We start from the raw sequence: 17,069 nt of genomic DNA, 5'->3' as shown, positions 1-17,069 counted from the left end.
CTCGCAAAATAAATAAAAAATGAACTTTAAAATAAATTTAAAAAAAATAAAGGTTGAGTCTGATTCTCCATCCCTTCAGAGTAAGCTGCACTTAGTGACTTCCTTCTAATGAACAGAATGTGACCTTGGAAGTCTCAGGAGTCAGTCATAAAAGGCATGTGCCTTTCCTTTGCTCTCTCTCCTTCTTGGATGGCCCACTCTGGGGGAAACCAGCTGCCATGTCGCAAGGCCACGCAAGCGGTCCTATGGAGAGGTCTAGGTGGCGCAGAACGAAGGCCTCCTGGCCCTACCTGTGTGAGACACCTCAGATGCACATCGTCCTGGCCCAGCGACACCTTCAGATGACAGCGACCCTGGCCAGCATCTCGACTGCGATCTCGGGAGAGACCCGTGCCGGAACCTGGTACTGGTTAATTAATTAACGTTTGCTGCATTAAGCTACCAAATTGGGGGGTAACTCGTTATGTGGGAATAAATAACTCAACATGTGTGGGACCCTGAGTGAGTTACTGCACGTACCTTTCTGGGCCTCAATTTCCCCTTCTATAAAATGGAGGATGTTACCTATTAGGAGACCATTCTCCGTAGCTTCTCACGTTTCTACATGTCCTTTGAGCAAAGGTACTGGCTTTTCAAGAACATCCGTATATCAAACGGCTTTGGAAGACAGATGGCTTCTCCCTCCAGAGTCAGGGGCGGGCAGGCTTCCTGCCCATTATCAAAGATTCAGGCCCCTGAGCTCAGAGTTCTCCTGGAACACAAGCCACCATGTAGGTGGATATTACCCGGCCCTCCTTCCTGCCACCCTGTGAGAGTCGGGGCTTGGGCACCAGCATAGAGAATGGGGACATTCTGGTCACTTTCACTGCTCTGAGTCATGAAGTCCGTCGACTCGGACTCAGGAGCCTCAGGTCTTCTGCCAGCACCCGTGACACTGTGGCAGCCTCGCCTGTCATCTTGTGAGGAAGGGAAAACCTGAGCCAGACCCACCCCCGTTCTTGACGTGCCCACTTCTCACAGGGATGTTCTGCGGACTGCAGGCGTTGACCCGGGGAGAGCCTTTGGTATGGTTCCCAGTACGCGGCAGAAGTTATTCCCTAACTGTCAGGACCTACCAGGCCCGTCGTCACAGTTGTCACCTTCTTCCTCTTTTAAGACGATCTCCAGGGTGCTGGTGTTGTGGTCATACACCACACAGTACCTCACGCACTCCAGATCCACAGACTCCGGGAGAAGATACTCGCTCGCCTTCTACAGAAACCACAAGACGGGTGTGTGGGCAGGCGGGTTCGGTTGAGCAAACGCCCCCTGCACACCAGCACTGGAGGTCAGACCGTGCCCGTTCCCCTGACTACACCCACAGGCACGGAAGCACCGAGAAGGGACCGGAGAGCTTGCAGAGCTCCAAGCGCCTTCCGCACCCACGTGCCCTGCTGTGAATAGCTGACCACAGCTGAGCGGACCAGAGACAGCGCCCGACCGAAGAAGTGCTGGTCCACTGACCGGCCCGCAGCCCGCTAGGCGGCCTGGCACGCTTGCCATCGAAGCGACCCTGGCCAGGCTGATGACACCCTCTCTGGGGGACGGTCATTGGCAGTGGAGGCCAAATCCAAAATCTGCCATAGAAAGGGCAGTAAGCAGAGAGCTTGGATAAGCAGGTCACGAGCAAGTGGCTATAACGGGCCAACTGTATGCTCGAGTGTAAGCTCTCTGAGAGTGGGAACTTCTGCCTTTTTGTGGTTGCAGATGTACCCTGATTCTAGAACAGTGCCCGGCCTATGGCTATAAATCCAGTCAGAGAGAGGAAAGGGCAAACAGGAACCAGGATGTCATGAGTAGGTGGGGCCGCTGAGTCGCCAGGGTGGTGGACAACGGACACAGGAACAATGCCCAGGATGCCAAAGCGTGTCCCAGAGCTCGAGGAGGCCTGGCTGGGCACCGGCTGAGAAGTTAGTCTTCACTCGTTCGTAGTGCTCCCCCAAGGCCCCGACTGCTTAAGGGATCCCGAGCCTGCCTCTGTCCCTTGGGACCTGGTCTGACTGACAAAGATGGCCAGACAGAGGACCTGCCGGTGGAACAGGGCGAGTGTACGTCGACTCTACCTGAAGGCAGTCGGGCAAGGCCCGTGGAGGGACAGACCAGGAAGTTGTCTGGGACTGAGAGGGGAGGAATCACATTTGTCTGGAGGCACCAGGAGAGCGAGCGAGTGCTCAGGGGACCAGCAGGGTTTGGACAGCTAAGGAGGGGAGGGGGTTTCCAGAGATGGAGAAGACACGAGCAAAGGGGAAGGAGAGGAGAGCCCACGGAGGCCGGAGCAGGCAGGAGAGCAGGAGAGATGTGGCTGGACATTCATGTGCCCTGTCACTTAAGTATTCACTGAGGATGCACTCTGCACGTACCCCGTGTGAGGTTCTGGAATACAGAGGTTCAAAAAGGCAAAGGGAAAGAGCCGTGTCAGCCTGGAAGGCTCAGAAAGGCCGTGGAGGGCAGGGAGGTTTGGCAACGGGACCGCAAGGGTGAGGGGAAATTTGCCAGATGGACAAGGGTGGGGGGGATGTTCCAGGCAGAAGGAACAGCTTCCAGGTGTTTCATTTTAGTCAACAAACAAGTGTTGAGTTCATCCCAGATGCCAGGGACCAGACTGAGCATCTGGGACACAGTGATTAGCAAAGCTGGCACATACATCCCTGTGCTCCCGGCAAAAGTTCTGGAAGCAGTGTGCTCAGGGGGCCATGAGAACTGGATTTCCTAGATTAAGAGACTGTTTGTTATGGGCGCCTGGTGGCTCAGTCGGTTAAGTGTCCCTCTTCGGCTCAGGTCATGATCTCACGGCTTGTCAGTTCGAACCCTGCGTCAGACTCTGTGGTGACCACTCAGAGCCTGGAGCCTGCTTCAGATTCTGTGTCTCCCTCTCTCTCTGCTCCTCCCTCACTCACACTCTGTCTCTGTCTCTCTCTCAAAAATAAATAAGCATTAAAAAAAAAAAAAGTTTCTGGGGTGCCTGGGTGGCTCAGTTGGTTAAGCATCTGACTTTAGCTCAGGTCACAATCTCGCGGTTTGTGAGTTCGAGCCCCACGTCCGACTCTGTGCTGACAGCTCGGAGCCTGGAGCCTGCTTCCGATTCTGTGTCTGTATCTCTCTGCCCCTCCCCAACTCATGCTCTGTCTCTCTCCAGCTCTTAAAAATGAATAAATGTTAAAAATATTTTTTTAATGAAAAAAACTTTTTTTTTAAATTTTTAAATAATAAAAATTAAAAAAAAGACACTGTTGGTTGTCAACACCACTAATTTGATCACCATTGCCATGAGGAGTGAACATCCAAGGAAGGATTTACTGGCATCTAACACATCCGGCAGGGGTGGCGAGCAACTGATCCCCAGGAAAACCTGAACCAGGGCTCTGAAGCCCAGACCTCCCCCTCAGGTGCTCCTTTCCACTCCCCCTGCACACAGACCTCACCTTCTCAGACAACGTGCTCCTGAGGCCTGTGACACAGCCACCAGTGATGCCCAGACGCCCACCCCCCAAAACTCAACTGCTCAATAGAGGAGGAGCCTGCTTCTCCGATCACAACTCCGTCTTGCTCTTTTCATCCTAGGCCCATGGCCAATCACTGAGGCCTGGATCTGAATACTAGTTTAGGGCCTATCACCAGACACCCGTGATTTGGGCAGGAAGAGTTCCCCTCAAAAAAGGGTGGGGGTGCTGCAACAGAAAAGGAACATATATCCACCACATCCACTTTTCGGGGGAAAAGATACTGCCACATTAAAGTGGAAATCCACTGTAGGACACATTCCAATTTCGGCAGTGTTAAAATATGGGGGACTTATGTGCGTCTGAGAACCAAGGAAACGCGGGAGGGCAAGGTCATTGGGGGACCAGGTGAAAGTAGAAGCCTGTGTGCCCAGCAAGGGGGCTGGAGGGGGAGGCCATGAGCACTGAGTTGGGGGCCGTGTGTCCTGCTGGGGCTGCTGGTTAGAAAGTTGGGGAGGGGAGCCGAGAGGCGTCAGCCTGGCTGAGGCCCAGAGGAGGTCTCTTTCAGACCCAGGGAGCTGCCAGAATCAAAAGAATATGCAAATCTGAGAGTGGAGCCATACATCATCCCGAAGGAGCTCTGGACAGGCTGCAGAAGGCAGAGAATATTCTGAAATGGGGACTAAGAGCTAGAGTATGGAGCCAGAGAAGTGACAACCCCAGGAGGAAACAAAAAAAGCAGATACTGATGGGTAGGGGTGGGGAGAGGAGGGTTTTAGGTCGCAAGCTTACCCTGCAGTCAAATGCTCTACTGCTGAGCTACACTCCCAAGCAGTGAGCTTAACCCGGAAAAATGCCCGAGGCAGGGCCCACTCTGGAGAGGTACAGGGCACAGGGCACAGGGCCAGAGACGGAGTACACACCCGTAGGGCGGCAGTGGGAAGGGGAGGGGATAGTTTCTCCAGACAAAATTTTACAGGTAAAACTGACAGCCCAGGTAATCGCGGACGGGTAGTCGAAACTGGAAGCCTGGGTGAGATCTCTGAACCAGAAGGTACACGGACAGATCTGAAGGAGACCCAGGACAAACCAGTGGTTGTCTTCACACAGCAGCTGGCGAAAATAAAGCTGAACCAGGCAGACAGAGGAGACACCAGGGAAAGAAGGAACGAACTTGGAAGTGAAGGGTGGAGGATGTGGTCGGGATGACGGAGGACAGAGACGGATCCTGAGTGAAGGCCCGCCCCACATTCTGACTCTGCCGGTATACCTTCTCCACTCGACGGGCTGTAATCACGTGGCTCTCGTCATACTCCCATTTGGAACGCACATCTGGAAAGGAAAAGTATTTTTTTTTAATGTTTGTTTTTGAGAGAGAGCACACACGTGCAGGGGAAGGAGAGTGGCAGAGGGAGAGGGGGACAGAGGATCTGAAGCAGGCTCTACACTGTCGGCAGGGAGCCCGATGCCGGGCTCACACCCACAAAACGTGAGATCATGACCTGAGCTGAAGTTGGACACTTAACCAACTGAGCCACCCAGGTGCCTGGAAAGGAAAAAGTCTTTTTTTTTTTTTTTTTAACATTTATTTATTTTTGAGAGAGACAGTGTGCATGCACGAGCAGGGGAGGAGCAGAGAGAGAGAGAGAGAGAGAGAGAGAGAGAATCTTAAGCAGTCTCTACACTGTCAGTGCACAGCGTGATGCCAGACACGAACTCACGAACCATGAGGTCAGGACCTGAGCCAAAATCAAGGGTCAGATGTTCAACCGACTAAGCCACCCAGGCACCCCATGAAAAGTATTCTCTTTAAATGTTTATTTATATTTGAGAGAGACAGACAGACAGAGCTTGAGCCGGGGAGGGGCAGAGAGACAAAGACAGAATCCAAAGCAGGCTCTACGCTGTGGACCTGTGTGTCAGCACAGAGCCCAACGCGGGGCTCGAACACGAGCAGTGAGATCATGATCTGAGCCGAAGTCGGACGCTTAACCGACCGAGCCACCAAGGGGCCCCAGGAAAAGTGTTTTTTAATAACTGTATTTGCATATGACCAAACTACTTAGAGTACTTGCACCATCTGCAACGTGTGTTTGGACAGTTAGGTGACAGGAATTGTAGTTCCTCTATTCCAGGCTGCCTGCATGCCTCTCCTGCCCCATCAGACTCACACTCACACAGCCCCTTAAGCAATGAGACTTGGTATCTTTGATTTAGGGGAAGTTTTCTCTGAGGTCCAAAAAAGTGGGAAGGGGGAAAATCAAAGCCAGAGTGAGCTCATCCCAAATGCTCCATGGAATTTGAGACCCAAATTCAGACTCTAAAACCTACGAACTGAGGTTCTAAATGTCCCTGCAGAAGGTATGACACTGATGCCCTCAAAGTTGGGAGGAATGTGGAACAGGAACGGAGTCTTATGTATAAATTCTAAGAAGGACTGTTATCCAAAACATCATTTTTTAAGATATTATTTTTTTAAGTTTATGTATTTTGAGAGAGAACACACATGAGCAGGAGAGGGGGAGAGAGACAGAGACAGAAAGAGAATCTAAGCAGGCTCCGCACTGTCAGTGTAGAGCCTGACACAGAGCTCAAACTCATGAAGTAAGATCATGACCTGAGCCAAAATCAAGAGTCAGCTGCCTAACCGACTGAGCCACCCAGGTGCCCCTAAAATATCCTTTAAGTAATCTCTACATCCAACATGGGGCTCAAACTCACAAACCCAAGATCATGAGTCGTTTACTCTATTGACTGAGACAGCCAGGACCCCCCAAAACATGATTCTTAAATTCAACAACACACAACCCAATTTAAAAATGGGCAAAAGATATGAACAGACACAGCACACCAAAGAAGATGTGCAGGTGGCAAATAAACATAGAAAAAGATGCTCCACATCATGTCAAAGGAATGCAAATTGAAACAGTGAGATACCCCTACACGCCTATTTGTCTATTTGAGTGTCAAAAACCTGGGGCGCCTGGGTGGTTCAGCCGATTAAGTGTCCAACTTTGGCTCAGGTCATGATCTCACGTCTTGTGAGTTCAAGCCCCGTGTTGGGCTCTGTGCTGACAGCTCAGAGCCTGGAGCCTGCTTCAGATTCTGTGTCTCCCTCTCTCTCTGCCCCTCCCCAACTTGTGCTCTGTTTCTCTCTCTCTCTCTCTCTCTCTCTCTCTCTCTCTCTCTCTCTCAAAAATAAACATTAAAAAAAAATCCAAAACACAGACAGCACCAAATCCTGGTGGAAACCAGAATGGTCCTTCACTTTGGAAGACAGTTTGCAGTTTCTAACAAAACTAAACATACTCTCACCAGCTAATGGTACTCCTTGGTATTTACCCAAATTAGTTAAAAGTTTATAACCACAAATGTTTATAGCAGCTTTTTCATAACTGCCAGAATCTGAAAGCAAAGATTTCCTTAAATAGGTGAATGGATATAGGGGTACATCCAGACAATGGAACACTATTGAGCATGCGTGCCTGCACGTACACACACACACACACACACACACACACACACACACAAACACACAGAGCTATCAAATCTGGAAGAGACATGGAGGAAAGTTAAATGCATGTAGAGGTGAAAGAAGCCAGTCCAAAAAGGCTATATATGGTTCCAAGTATAGGACATCCCTGAAAACACACAACTATGTAGACCATAAAAAGACTGGTGGTTGCCAGGGGTCAGTGGGGAGGGAGGGATGAATACACAGAGCACTCAGGATTTCTAGAGCAGTGAAATGCAGGATCCTGTAATGATGCACATATGTCATACATTTGCCAAAACCCAGAGAATGTACAACACTAAATGTAAACTCTGGGCTTTAGGTGATAACAGAATATCAATGTAGGTTCATCAGTAATAACACACACACCACTCTGGTGGGGGAGGAGGACAGTTGGAGAGGCTGTGTTTAGGTGGGGGACGGGGAATTTAGGAAATCTCTACTTTTTAAAATGTTTACTTGAGGCACGCCTGGGTGGCTCAGTCGATTGGGAGTCTGACTTCGGCTCAGGTCTTGATCTAATGGCTCATGAGTTCAAGCCCCGCATTGGGCTCTGTGCTGACAGCTCAGAACGTGGAGCCTGCTTCAGATTCTGTGTCTGCCTCTCTCTCTGCCCCTCCCCTGCTCATGCTCTCTCTCTCTCTCAAAAATAAAGATTAAATATATATATATATATATATATATATATATATATATATATATTTAAAAAAAGATTTGCAAGACCTTAAAAATAAAATGTCCGAGAGAGCACATGCACATGAGAGGCAAAGAGAGAGGGAGAGAAAGAATCTGAAGCAGGCTCCGCCCTGCCAGCGCACAGCCCTACTGGGTGCGATCCCACAAACTGTGAGATCAGCACCTGAGCTGCAGTCAGGAGTTGGACGCTTAACTGACTGAGCCCCCCAGGCGTCCCAAGAAATCTCTACTTTCTGCCCAATTTTGCTATGAACTTAAAATTACTCTAAAAGTATTTCTTTAAAAAGACATAAGAGGGGGAGGTTTCTGGGTGACTCAGTCGGTTGAGCGTCTGACTCTTGATTTTGTCTCCAGTCATGATCCCAGGGTTGTGGGTTCGAGCCCCATGTTGGGCTCCGAGCTGAGCCGAGCCTGGAGCCTGCTTGGGATTCTCTGGCTCTCCCTCTGCCCCTCTCCCCACCTTGTGCACGCCTGCTCTAAAATTAAAAAAAAAAAAAAAAAGGACATAAGAAAGCACAAACCAAAAAATACAGGTAAACCTAATTATATTAAAATTAAGAACTTCTATCTTTTTTCATCAAAATACAACATTAAGAAGGTGAAAGAGCGGGGCGCCTGGGTGGCACAGTCGGTTAAGCGTCCGACTTCAGCCAGGTCACGATCTCGCGGTCCGTGAGTTCGAGCCCCGCGTCGGGCTCTGGGCTGATGGCTCAGAGCCCGGAGCCTGTTTCCGATTCTGTGTCTCCCTCTCTCTCTGCCCCTCCCCCGTTCATGCCCTGTCTCTCTCTGTCCCAAAAATAAATAAACGTTGAAAAAAAAAAAGAAAAAGAAAAAGAAAAAAGAAGGTGAAAGGGCAAGCCACAGAGTGAGAAAAAAGATCTGTGATACAAATAACAAAAGACTTGTAGCCAGAGTTTATAAAGAGCTTGTGAGTCCATGAGTGAAGACATAAAACAAAACATCTCAGACATGTGACCATATCCTTATTTTAAATCAAGGCCACATCCCTAGGTTGACCCCAGCCTCCCTTAAAGCACCTTCCTGAGAAAACTCAAAGTTACCAAAAGAACTTTCTGTTTGCCCAGCCAACACCTGAAGGTAAGGCCCCTGTCTCCCAGCCTCTGGGGAAGGGTAGGAATCTAACTTTGATAAGCTCCAGTCAGCAAACCCAGATGGATTTCACAGGGATCACACCCCCTCCGCTTCTTGTAATTTTTCACTTTCCCCAGTCCCCTGAGCCCCACATTCCCTCTCCCTCTCCACCCGCCTCCCTCACTCCCTTAAATCACCCAGTGACCTCTGTGCAATCCAAAGCAGAGTTCAGTTCACACTGGACTCCTTCCTATTGCAACAGTATATTATTGATTAAAATCTGTCCTTGCCTCTTTAACTAGGGTCTGGCTTTGTTTACCTGTGGTGCTGTGCAAGCAACAAAAATGAATCAAGTACATGTAGCTAATGTAACATTACTAGGGAATTTTGTGTTTTGTTTTTTTTTTTTTTTTTTTTTTTTAGAGAGAATGCACGGGAGCGGGAAAGAGGAGCAGAGGGAAAGAGAAAATCTTAAGCAGGCTCCACATCCAGTGCGGAACCCACCGTGGGGTTTGATCCCAAGACTGTGAGATCACGACCTGAGCCCAAATCAAGAGTTGGACGCTCAAAAGACTGAGCCACACAGGCGTCCCAGGAGTGAATCTTAACAATATAAACTTGAGCAAAAGAAGTCAGATACACGGTCTGTATGGTTTAAAAACAAGCAAAACTAAGCAGAGTAAACTGTAAGCTCATTTCACTCATTAATATAGATGTGAAAATCAGAAATCACAATAAGCCAAATCTAACAGTGTGCACACGCTATGTGATGATGGAGTAGGAACTATGTAATACTAGAAAATCACATCAAGGTATTAAAGGGGCTCCTGGGTGGTTCAGTCAGTTAAGCGTCTGACTTTAGCTCGGGTCATGATCTCGCGGTTCGTGGGTCCCAGCTCCGCGTTGGGCTCTGTGCTGACAGCTCAGAGCCTAGAGCCTGCTTCAGATTCTGTGTCTCCCTCTCTCTCTCTGCCCCTTGGCTGCTCACACTCTGTCTCTCTCTCTCTCTCTCAAAAATAAATAAATATATTTTTTAATATTTTAATTGAAAAAATATTGTAATACTGTGACCAATCACTGTGGAAAAATAAATGCTATTTTCCCACTATGCAGCTTTATAACAAACATACCCCTGAGCCTTATCCCACAGTCTGGTTTCAATGTTTCCGGTTTGCAAACTGTCTTTTCTGTGTGTATACAATAAATGTTTACTCATTATTACTTCAGTGATTCACTGGTTTTGCTTTGGCTGTTTGGAACCTTTGGCAACAAAAGTTTCAATTCATGTCATGAAAAAAGTCTGTAGTAAGAACTTCTTTAACCTGTTGGGGAAAATTACTAAATAGCTACAGCAAATATCATAGCAAATTGGTAAAGGCAGAAAAAAAAAAAACAAAACGCTCAGTCACAATCCCTTGTAACACCAAACGGGAGAGCCAAGGGCACAGCAATGCAGTGAGATAAGGGGGAAAAAAAAGTAAAATGTATAAGAATTTAAAAGGAAGAAATCAAACTGCCATTATACATAGATAAATATGGTGGTCTACATAGAAAATCCAACACAGGGGCGCCTGGGTGGCTCAGTCGGCTAAGCCTCTGACTCTTGGTTTCGGCTCAGGTCACCGTCTTGGGATTTAAGTTCAAGCCCCATGTCAGGCTCTGCACTGACAGCGTGGAGCCTGCTTAGGATTCTCTCTCTCTCTCTCTCTCTCTCTCTCCCTCCCTCCCTCTCTCTCTGCCCCTCCTCTTTCTCTCTCTCTCAAAATAAACTTAAAAAGAAAGAAAATCTAACAGAACCGCAAATAATTAGGATTAACAGGATAGCACATCAAGATTGCTAGATACAACATAGACGCACACATGCATATATACAAAACAATGGGCTGTAAAAGCCGGGGTGGGGGGTGGTGGTGGATAACATTTCAAAAGAGAAAAGACTTGTGGAAATACCTAATGATCCAAGGGTCTACCAGAACTCACAAATCAGTAACAGAGACTAAAGAAATGGATGTGCAGGGGCACCTGGGGGGCTTAGTCGGTTAAGCGTCTGCCTTCGGCTCAGGTCATGATCTCCCGCGACGGGCTCTGTGCTGACAGCTCAGAGCCTAGAGCCTGAGCCTTCATATTCTATGTCTCCCTCTCTCTCTGCCCCTCCCCCACTCACACTGTCTGTCTGTCTGTCTCTCTCATAAAACAGCCAATGTGGGAAGTGTGCCCTTGGGAAGAATGCAGCAGTGCACTTGAAGCAAAGCGTCGGTGCCCATGAGGCAATTAAGATCCCCGCATTTGGAGATACAAGAGGCTTTCTGCCTGTGTTTGCATCTATAATCGTGGTCACCAGGAGCAGTGAGGAAGGGAGACGGTCTGCTCTCTGCAGAGGCCAAACATCAGGCTCTCGTCCTGCAAACCCAAACAACAGATGCGTGCTGGGAACACAAGTGGCTATTGGGAAACAGGTCTTCTCTTCTTTCCAGGTTTTTCTTCCCCTTAAACATATGACTTTTCTAGAGGGCATGGAGAAGCCCAAATGCCATCACTGTGAAAAGTTAGATAAATTTTTCTCTACTAGAAACATGATTTGATTATTCCTTTGGAGGGATCTTTTCAGGAAACAAAAAAAATCATGCCCATGGTTAAAAAAGATCAAAAAGGGCAAAAGGAAGGGCGCCTTGTGGCTCAGAGGGTTAAGTGTCAGACTCTTGATTTTGGCTCAGGTCATGATCTCGGGGTCATGGGATCAAACCCCACGTGAGGCTCCTCACTGAGTGTGGAGCCTGCTTGGGATTCTCTTTCTCTCCCTCTTTCTGCCCCTCCCCCATTCATGCACACGTGCTCACTCTCTCACTCTCAAAAATAAACACTTTTTTAAAAAAGACAAGGGGAGGGGCGCCTGGGTGGCTCAGTCAGTTAAGCATCCGACTTTGGCTCAGATCATGATCTCATGGTTCATGGGTTTGAGCCCCACGTCAGGCTCTGTGCTGATAGCTCGGAGCCTGGAGCCTGCTTCGGATTCTGTGTCTCCCTCTCTCTGTGTTCCTCCCCCACTTGCGCGCGCTCTCTCTCTCTCTCTCTCTCTCTCAAAAATAAATAAAGATTAAAAAAAAAATTTTTTTTTTTTTTTGAAGGACAAGGGGCACCTAGGTGGCTCAGTCGGTTGAGCATCTGACTTCAGCTCAGGTCATGATCTCATGGTTCATGAGTTCAAGTCCTACGTTGGGCTCACTGCTGTCAGCACGGAGCCAGAATCAGATCCTCTGTCTCCCTCTCTCTCTGCCCCTCACCCACTTGCACTCGTTCTCAAAAATAAACATTTAAAAAAATTATGTCAATGAAACTATCTTAATAATATGAACATCTGGTTCAGTTGGGAGTTCTTCCATTTGACAAATGTAATATTTATGTGGAACTGCTGGAATCTTTTATTTTCTCAGTTTTTCCCTGACTGGATAGGACTGAAGCTAGAATTTTCCCTTTCGATAAAAGGAACACAAAAAAATGAACATGTTATGATGTACAACATGAGGACTGTAGCTAACACTACTGTAGGATATGTGGGAAACTTTTTTTTTCTTCTAAGAATTTTTTTAAAGTAATCTCTACACCCAACATGGGGCTCAAATTCACGACCCCAAAATCAAGAGTCATGTGATCTCCCATCTGAACTGGCCAGGCACCCCTGTGGGAAAGTTCTTAAGAGTGAATCCTAAGAGTTCCCATCATAAGGAGAAATGCTCTATTCTTTTTATTGTATTTATAAGAGATGATGGATGTTAACTAAACCTATCACGATTTCACAATATATGCAAATCAAACCATCATGCTGTATGCCTTAAACTCCTACAGTGATATATGTTGATTATTTCTCAAGAAAAGTGGGGGAAAAAAGATTTGAAAAACTGAACATGTTATTTGTAAACTGATGTTTAGTAACTAGTCATAAACTTGAAATACTAGAATATATTATAAGCCTAATTCTAGGTAGTCTTATGAGTGGATCTCTTTTAACTAATGTAAATATAAATTCAAAAGACAGTTTCAAGATTATTTTTTAATTTTTTTTAAATGTTTATTCATTTTTTAGAGAGACAGAGCACGAGCCGGGGAGGGGCAGAGATAGAGGGAGACACAGAATCTGAAGCAGGCTCCAGGCTCTGAGCTGTCAGCACAGAGCCCGATGCGGGGCTGGAACCCATGAACCAGGAGATCATAACCTGAGCCAAAGCTGGAAGCCTAACCGACGGAGCCACCCAAGCACCGCTCAAGATGTTTTAACATGTAATTTTTTTCAATTTTAGAGAGAGAGAGAGAAACAGAGAGCAAGTGCACTAGTGGGGGAGAGGGGCAGAGGAAGAAAGAATGTCAAGCAGGCTCCACACTTAGTGCCATGGGGGCTCGATCCCACGACCCTGGGATCATGACCCAAGCTGAAATCAAGAATCGGATGCTCAACTGAGCCATCCAAGCTCCCAAATAAAAAAACTTAAAAAAAAAAAAAAAAAATGTAGCTTCTTGTGAATCACATCTAAAAAAAAAAAAAAAAAAAAAAAAAAGAGGTGCTCCTGGGTAGCTCAGTCAGTTAGGTGTCCAACTCTTGATTTTGGCTCCGGTCATGATCTCACAGTTCATGGGTTCGAGCCCTGTGTCGGACTCTGCGCTGATAATGCAAAGCCTGCTTGGGTTTCTCTCTCAACCTTGCTCTCTGACCCTCCCCCACTCACATGCTGACTCTCTCAAAAAGTAAATAATCTTGGGGCACCTGGGTGGCTCAGTCAGTTGAGTGTCCGACTTCAGCTCAGGTCATGATCTCTCAGTCCGTGAGTTCGAGCCCCGCGTCGGGCTCTGTGCTGACAGCTCGGACCCTGGAGCCTGTTTCAGATTCTGTGTCTCCCTCTCTCTGACCCTCGCCTGTTCGTGCTCTGTCTCTCCCTGTCTCAAAAATAAATAAAACATTAAAAAAATTTTTTTTAAATAAAATAAAATTTAAAAAAAGTAAATAATCTTAAACAAAGGAAAAAGTAGCTCTGAAAAAAAAATATTTGTGGGGTACCTGGGTGGCTCAGTCAGTTGAGCATCTGGCTCTTGATATCAACTCAGATTTTGATCTCAGGTTCTTGGGATTGAACCCTGCATTGGGCTCTGCACGGAGCATGGAGCCTGTTTAAGATTCTCTCTCTCCCCCTCTGTCCCTCTCCTCTGCTCACACATTCTCTCGGGAAAAAAAAAGAAAGACATTTAAAGTATTTATTCATTTACTCATTTATGTGTTCTCTACACCCTATGTGGGGCTTGAACTCATGACCCCGAGATCAAGAGTTGCATGCTGTTCCAACTGAACCAGTTAGGCACCCCAAAGCTACAGTTTTTTGATAAGGCTTTGAAACCATGCTCCATAGGGTTAATGAGGTTGAAACAGGAAATTAAAAAAAAAAATTTTTTTAATGTTTATCAATTTTTGAGAGAGAGAGGCAGACTGCAAGCAGAGGGAAGGGCAGAGAGAAAGGAAGTAGGCTTCAGGCTCCAAGCTGTCAGCGCAGAGCCCGATGCGGGGCTTGGACCCACAAACTGTGAGATCCTGACCTGAGCCAAAGTTGGTCGCTTAACCAATTGAGCCACCCAGGCACCCTGAAACTAACAGGAAATTTAAAGCTTGTTTTTCAGAGACCCGTTTCTCCCTAATCAGCTATGGCTTTTTTTTCCAGACCTCACTAACAAATCCACTACTGTCTCTGCATAAGCCTAGACTCAAGGTCACTGATAGGGTTCCAGCCGATGAACATACAAAGCCCTGCATTCCTGACTGGAAATAAGAGCCCCAAACCCCATCCCGCTCTCAGAGCATGCACAGAGCCCCTTCTCTTTGCCCTAAGACGACCTCCTGAATTTTGCCTCATTTTAATGCTGTGTCCACTGTAAAGTGAACATGAGATATATGTTAACATACATTTGTGTGATATGAATGCTCCACCTTTCCTCATAAACAGTCTTAAGTCTCCCCATCCTTTTCATCAATACGTATGAAATCCCAACCCCTAGGATTATCAAACACTTGTTCTCTTCCCCTTCAGGAAGGCAGATTTGAGGCTTGCCCTCCTGTCATTTGGCTGTTCTCAAACCCTTTCCTTGCTGTAGGACTGGCTTTGCTGTGCCATGGCGGGCAGACAAACTGGGTTCGGTTATAGCTTCTTAACAAGAGGACTGGGAGATGCCTGGGGGGCTCAGTTGGTTAAGCAGATCTTGATCTCAGCTCAGGTCATGATCTCATGGTTTCGTGAGTTCGAGCCCCACATCAGGCTCTGTGCTGACAGCATGGAACCTGCCTGGGATTCTCTCTCTTCTCTCTCTCTGCCCCTCCCCTACTCGTGCTGTCCCCCCCCCCCCCCCCGCCAAATACACAAACATTTAAAAAATTAAAAATGAACAAACAAACAAGAGGATTGGATGTGTTGCTCTAATCTTCCAAGAAGGGCCATTTTATTTTTTTTAATTTCTACAATCATGTGGTCTTTAGCTTTGGGGACTATTGTGCATATATGTGCAGATACAAATTTAAATCAGCATAGACCTCATCACATGTGCCCCAGATGACACTGACTTAAAAAAAAAATAATCCATGAAGCCAAGAGTTGGCTCTTTGAAAAATAAAATCAACAAACCTTTAGGTGGATGGACTAAGAAGAAGAAAAAGAGAGAAGATCCAAATTACTAAAGTCAAAAATCAAGGTAGGGACATTACTACCAATTCCACAGAAATAAAGAAGACTGTAAAAGAGTACTATCAACAGTTATATGCCAAAAAATTAAAAAACCTAAATGAAATTGACAGATGCCTAGAAACACAAACCTACCAAGACCAAATCACAAAGAAGGAAAAAATCTGAGTAGACCTATAACCAGTAAGGAGATTGAATCAATGATCAAAAATCTCCTGGGTGGCTCAGTTGGTTGAGCATCTCTCTCTCTTTTTTTTGTTTTTAAGTTTATTTATTTTGATGGGGGTGGGGGGGAAGGGTCTTTCTGAGAGAGACAAAAAATCAGAGGGGGAGGGATCGGGGGGGGGAGAGAGACAGAAAACCAGAGGGGGAGGGACGGCGGGGGGGGGGGGGAGACAGAGGATCAAAGCGGTCTCTGTGCTGACAACAGAGAGCCCAGTGTGGGTCTCAAACTCACAAACCATGAGATCATGACCTGAGCCAAAGTTGGATGCTTGACCAACCCAGGCACTCAAGCATCAGACTCTTGATTTCTGCTCAGGTCATGATGCCAGGGTCGTGGGATCAAGTCTGGCAACAGGTTCCATGCTCAGTTTAGGCTCCATTTCCCCCTTTCCTTATTCCATTTCCCCCTTTCCTTATTCTCTCTAAAAAAAATTTAAAACTCTCCTGACCAAAAAAAAAAAAAAGAAGAAGAAGCAGCAGCGTTGCATAGACCACTCAACCACTCTAATTATCAGGCTGGATCTATACAGGACATATATTCATAGAGAAGAGTTTAAACTATATTCAATATTATTATAATTCACATGTATATCCTTTACTGGTAGAGTTGACCCAAAGCAGAATTATAAGCCAGGTACAGTACATGCACTGAGGCTTTTCCCTGGTCTGTACTCTCCCCAAGTCCACTACTCTGAAGGGTCTTTCCCATTTCTGACCAAAAGCAGACCCCAGAAAAGATCTCATCCATCGCTTCTTACCAATCTAACACTTCAGAATTCAGTGTATTGTCTCAAAAGATGATGATAAACCTTTTGAAATCCCTGACCTAGAGATCTATTCATCCCCATAGAGAAGAATTTCATGTGTTTATTAAAATATTGATTTAGAGTGCCTGGGTGGTGTAGATAGTTGAGCGTCCAACTCTTGGTTTCAGCTCAGGTCATGGTCTCATGGTTTGTGAGTACGAGCCTCACATTGGGCTCTGTGTTGATGGCATGGAGCCTGCTTGAGATTCTGTCTCTCCTTCTCTCTGTCCCTCCTTCACCTGTGCTTGCATGCTCTCTCTCTCTCTCTCTCTCTCTCTCTCAAAAATAAATAAACTAAAAAAATTTTTTTAATGTAATTTATTTAATAAAGAAAAATCAGCCCTGGACCTGATGCATTCACTGGTGAATATGTAAAGAAGAACTAATCCCAATACTTCTCAGAACACTTCCTAAGTCATTCTATGAAGCCAACGTTACCCTGATACCAAAGCAAAAGAAACTACAAGAAAAACAGAGAAACAAAAAACCTATAGGCCAGTATGGGCACTGATGCAAAAATTCTCCAAAAAAATATTAGCCGCATATT

At 46.6% G+C, this 17,069-nt stretch overlaps 1 protein-coding gene across 5 annotated transcripts in view; it reads right to left on the bottom strand.

The window, feature by feature from the left end:
• Positions 1-17,069, bottom strand: part of STYXL1 (serine/threonine/tyrosine interacting like 1) — a 91,411-nt gene that overhangs the window by 38,793 nt on the left and 35,549 nt on the right. For all 5 annotated transcript variants that reach the window (XM_045460399.1, XM_045460394.1, XM_045460398.1 and 2 more), the window contains 2 exons: positions 4,750-4,811; positions 1,116-1,251 (listed from right to left, as the gene is read on the bottom strand). In XM_045460399.1, the coding sequence (XP_045316355.1) occupies positions 1,116-1,251; positions 4,750-4,811 (198 nt within the window). The remainder of the gene's footprint in view (positions 1-1,115; positions 1,252-4,749; positions 4,812-17,069) is intronic.

Source organism: Leopardus geoffroyi, chromosome E3, assembly GCF_018350155.1.
Source record: "Leopardus geoffroyi isolate Oge1 chromosome E3, O.geoffroyi_Oge1_pat1.0, whole genome shotgun sequence".
In the NCBI taxonomy this organism is placed as follows: Eukaryota; Metazoa; Chordata; class Mammalia; order Carnivora; family Felidae; genus Leopardus; species Leopardus geoffroyi.
This window is presented reverse-complemented; position numbering and strand designations above follow the sequence as displayed.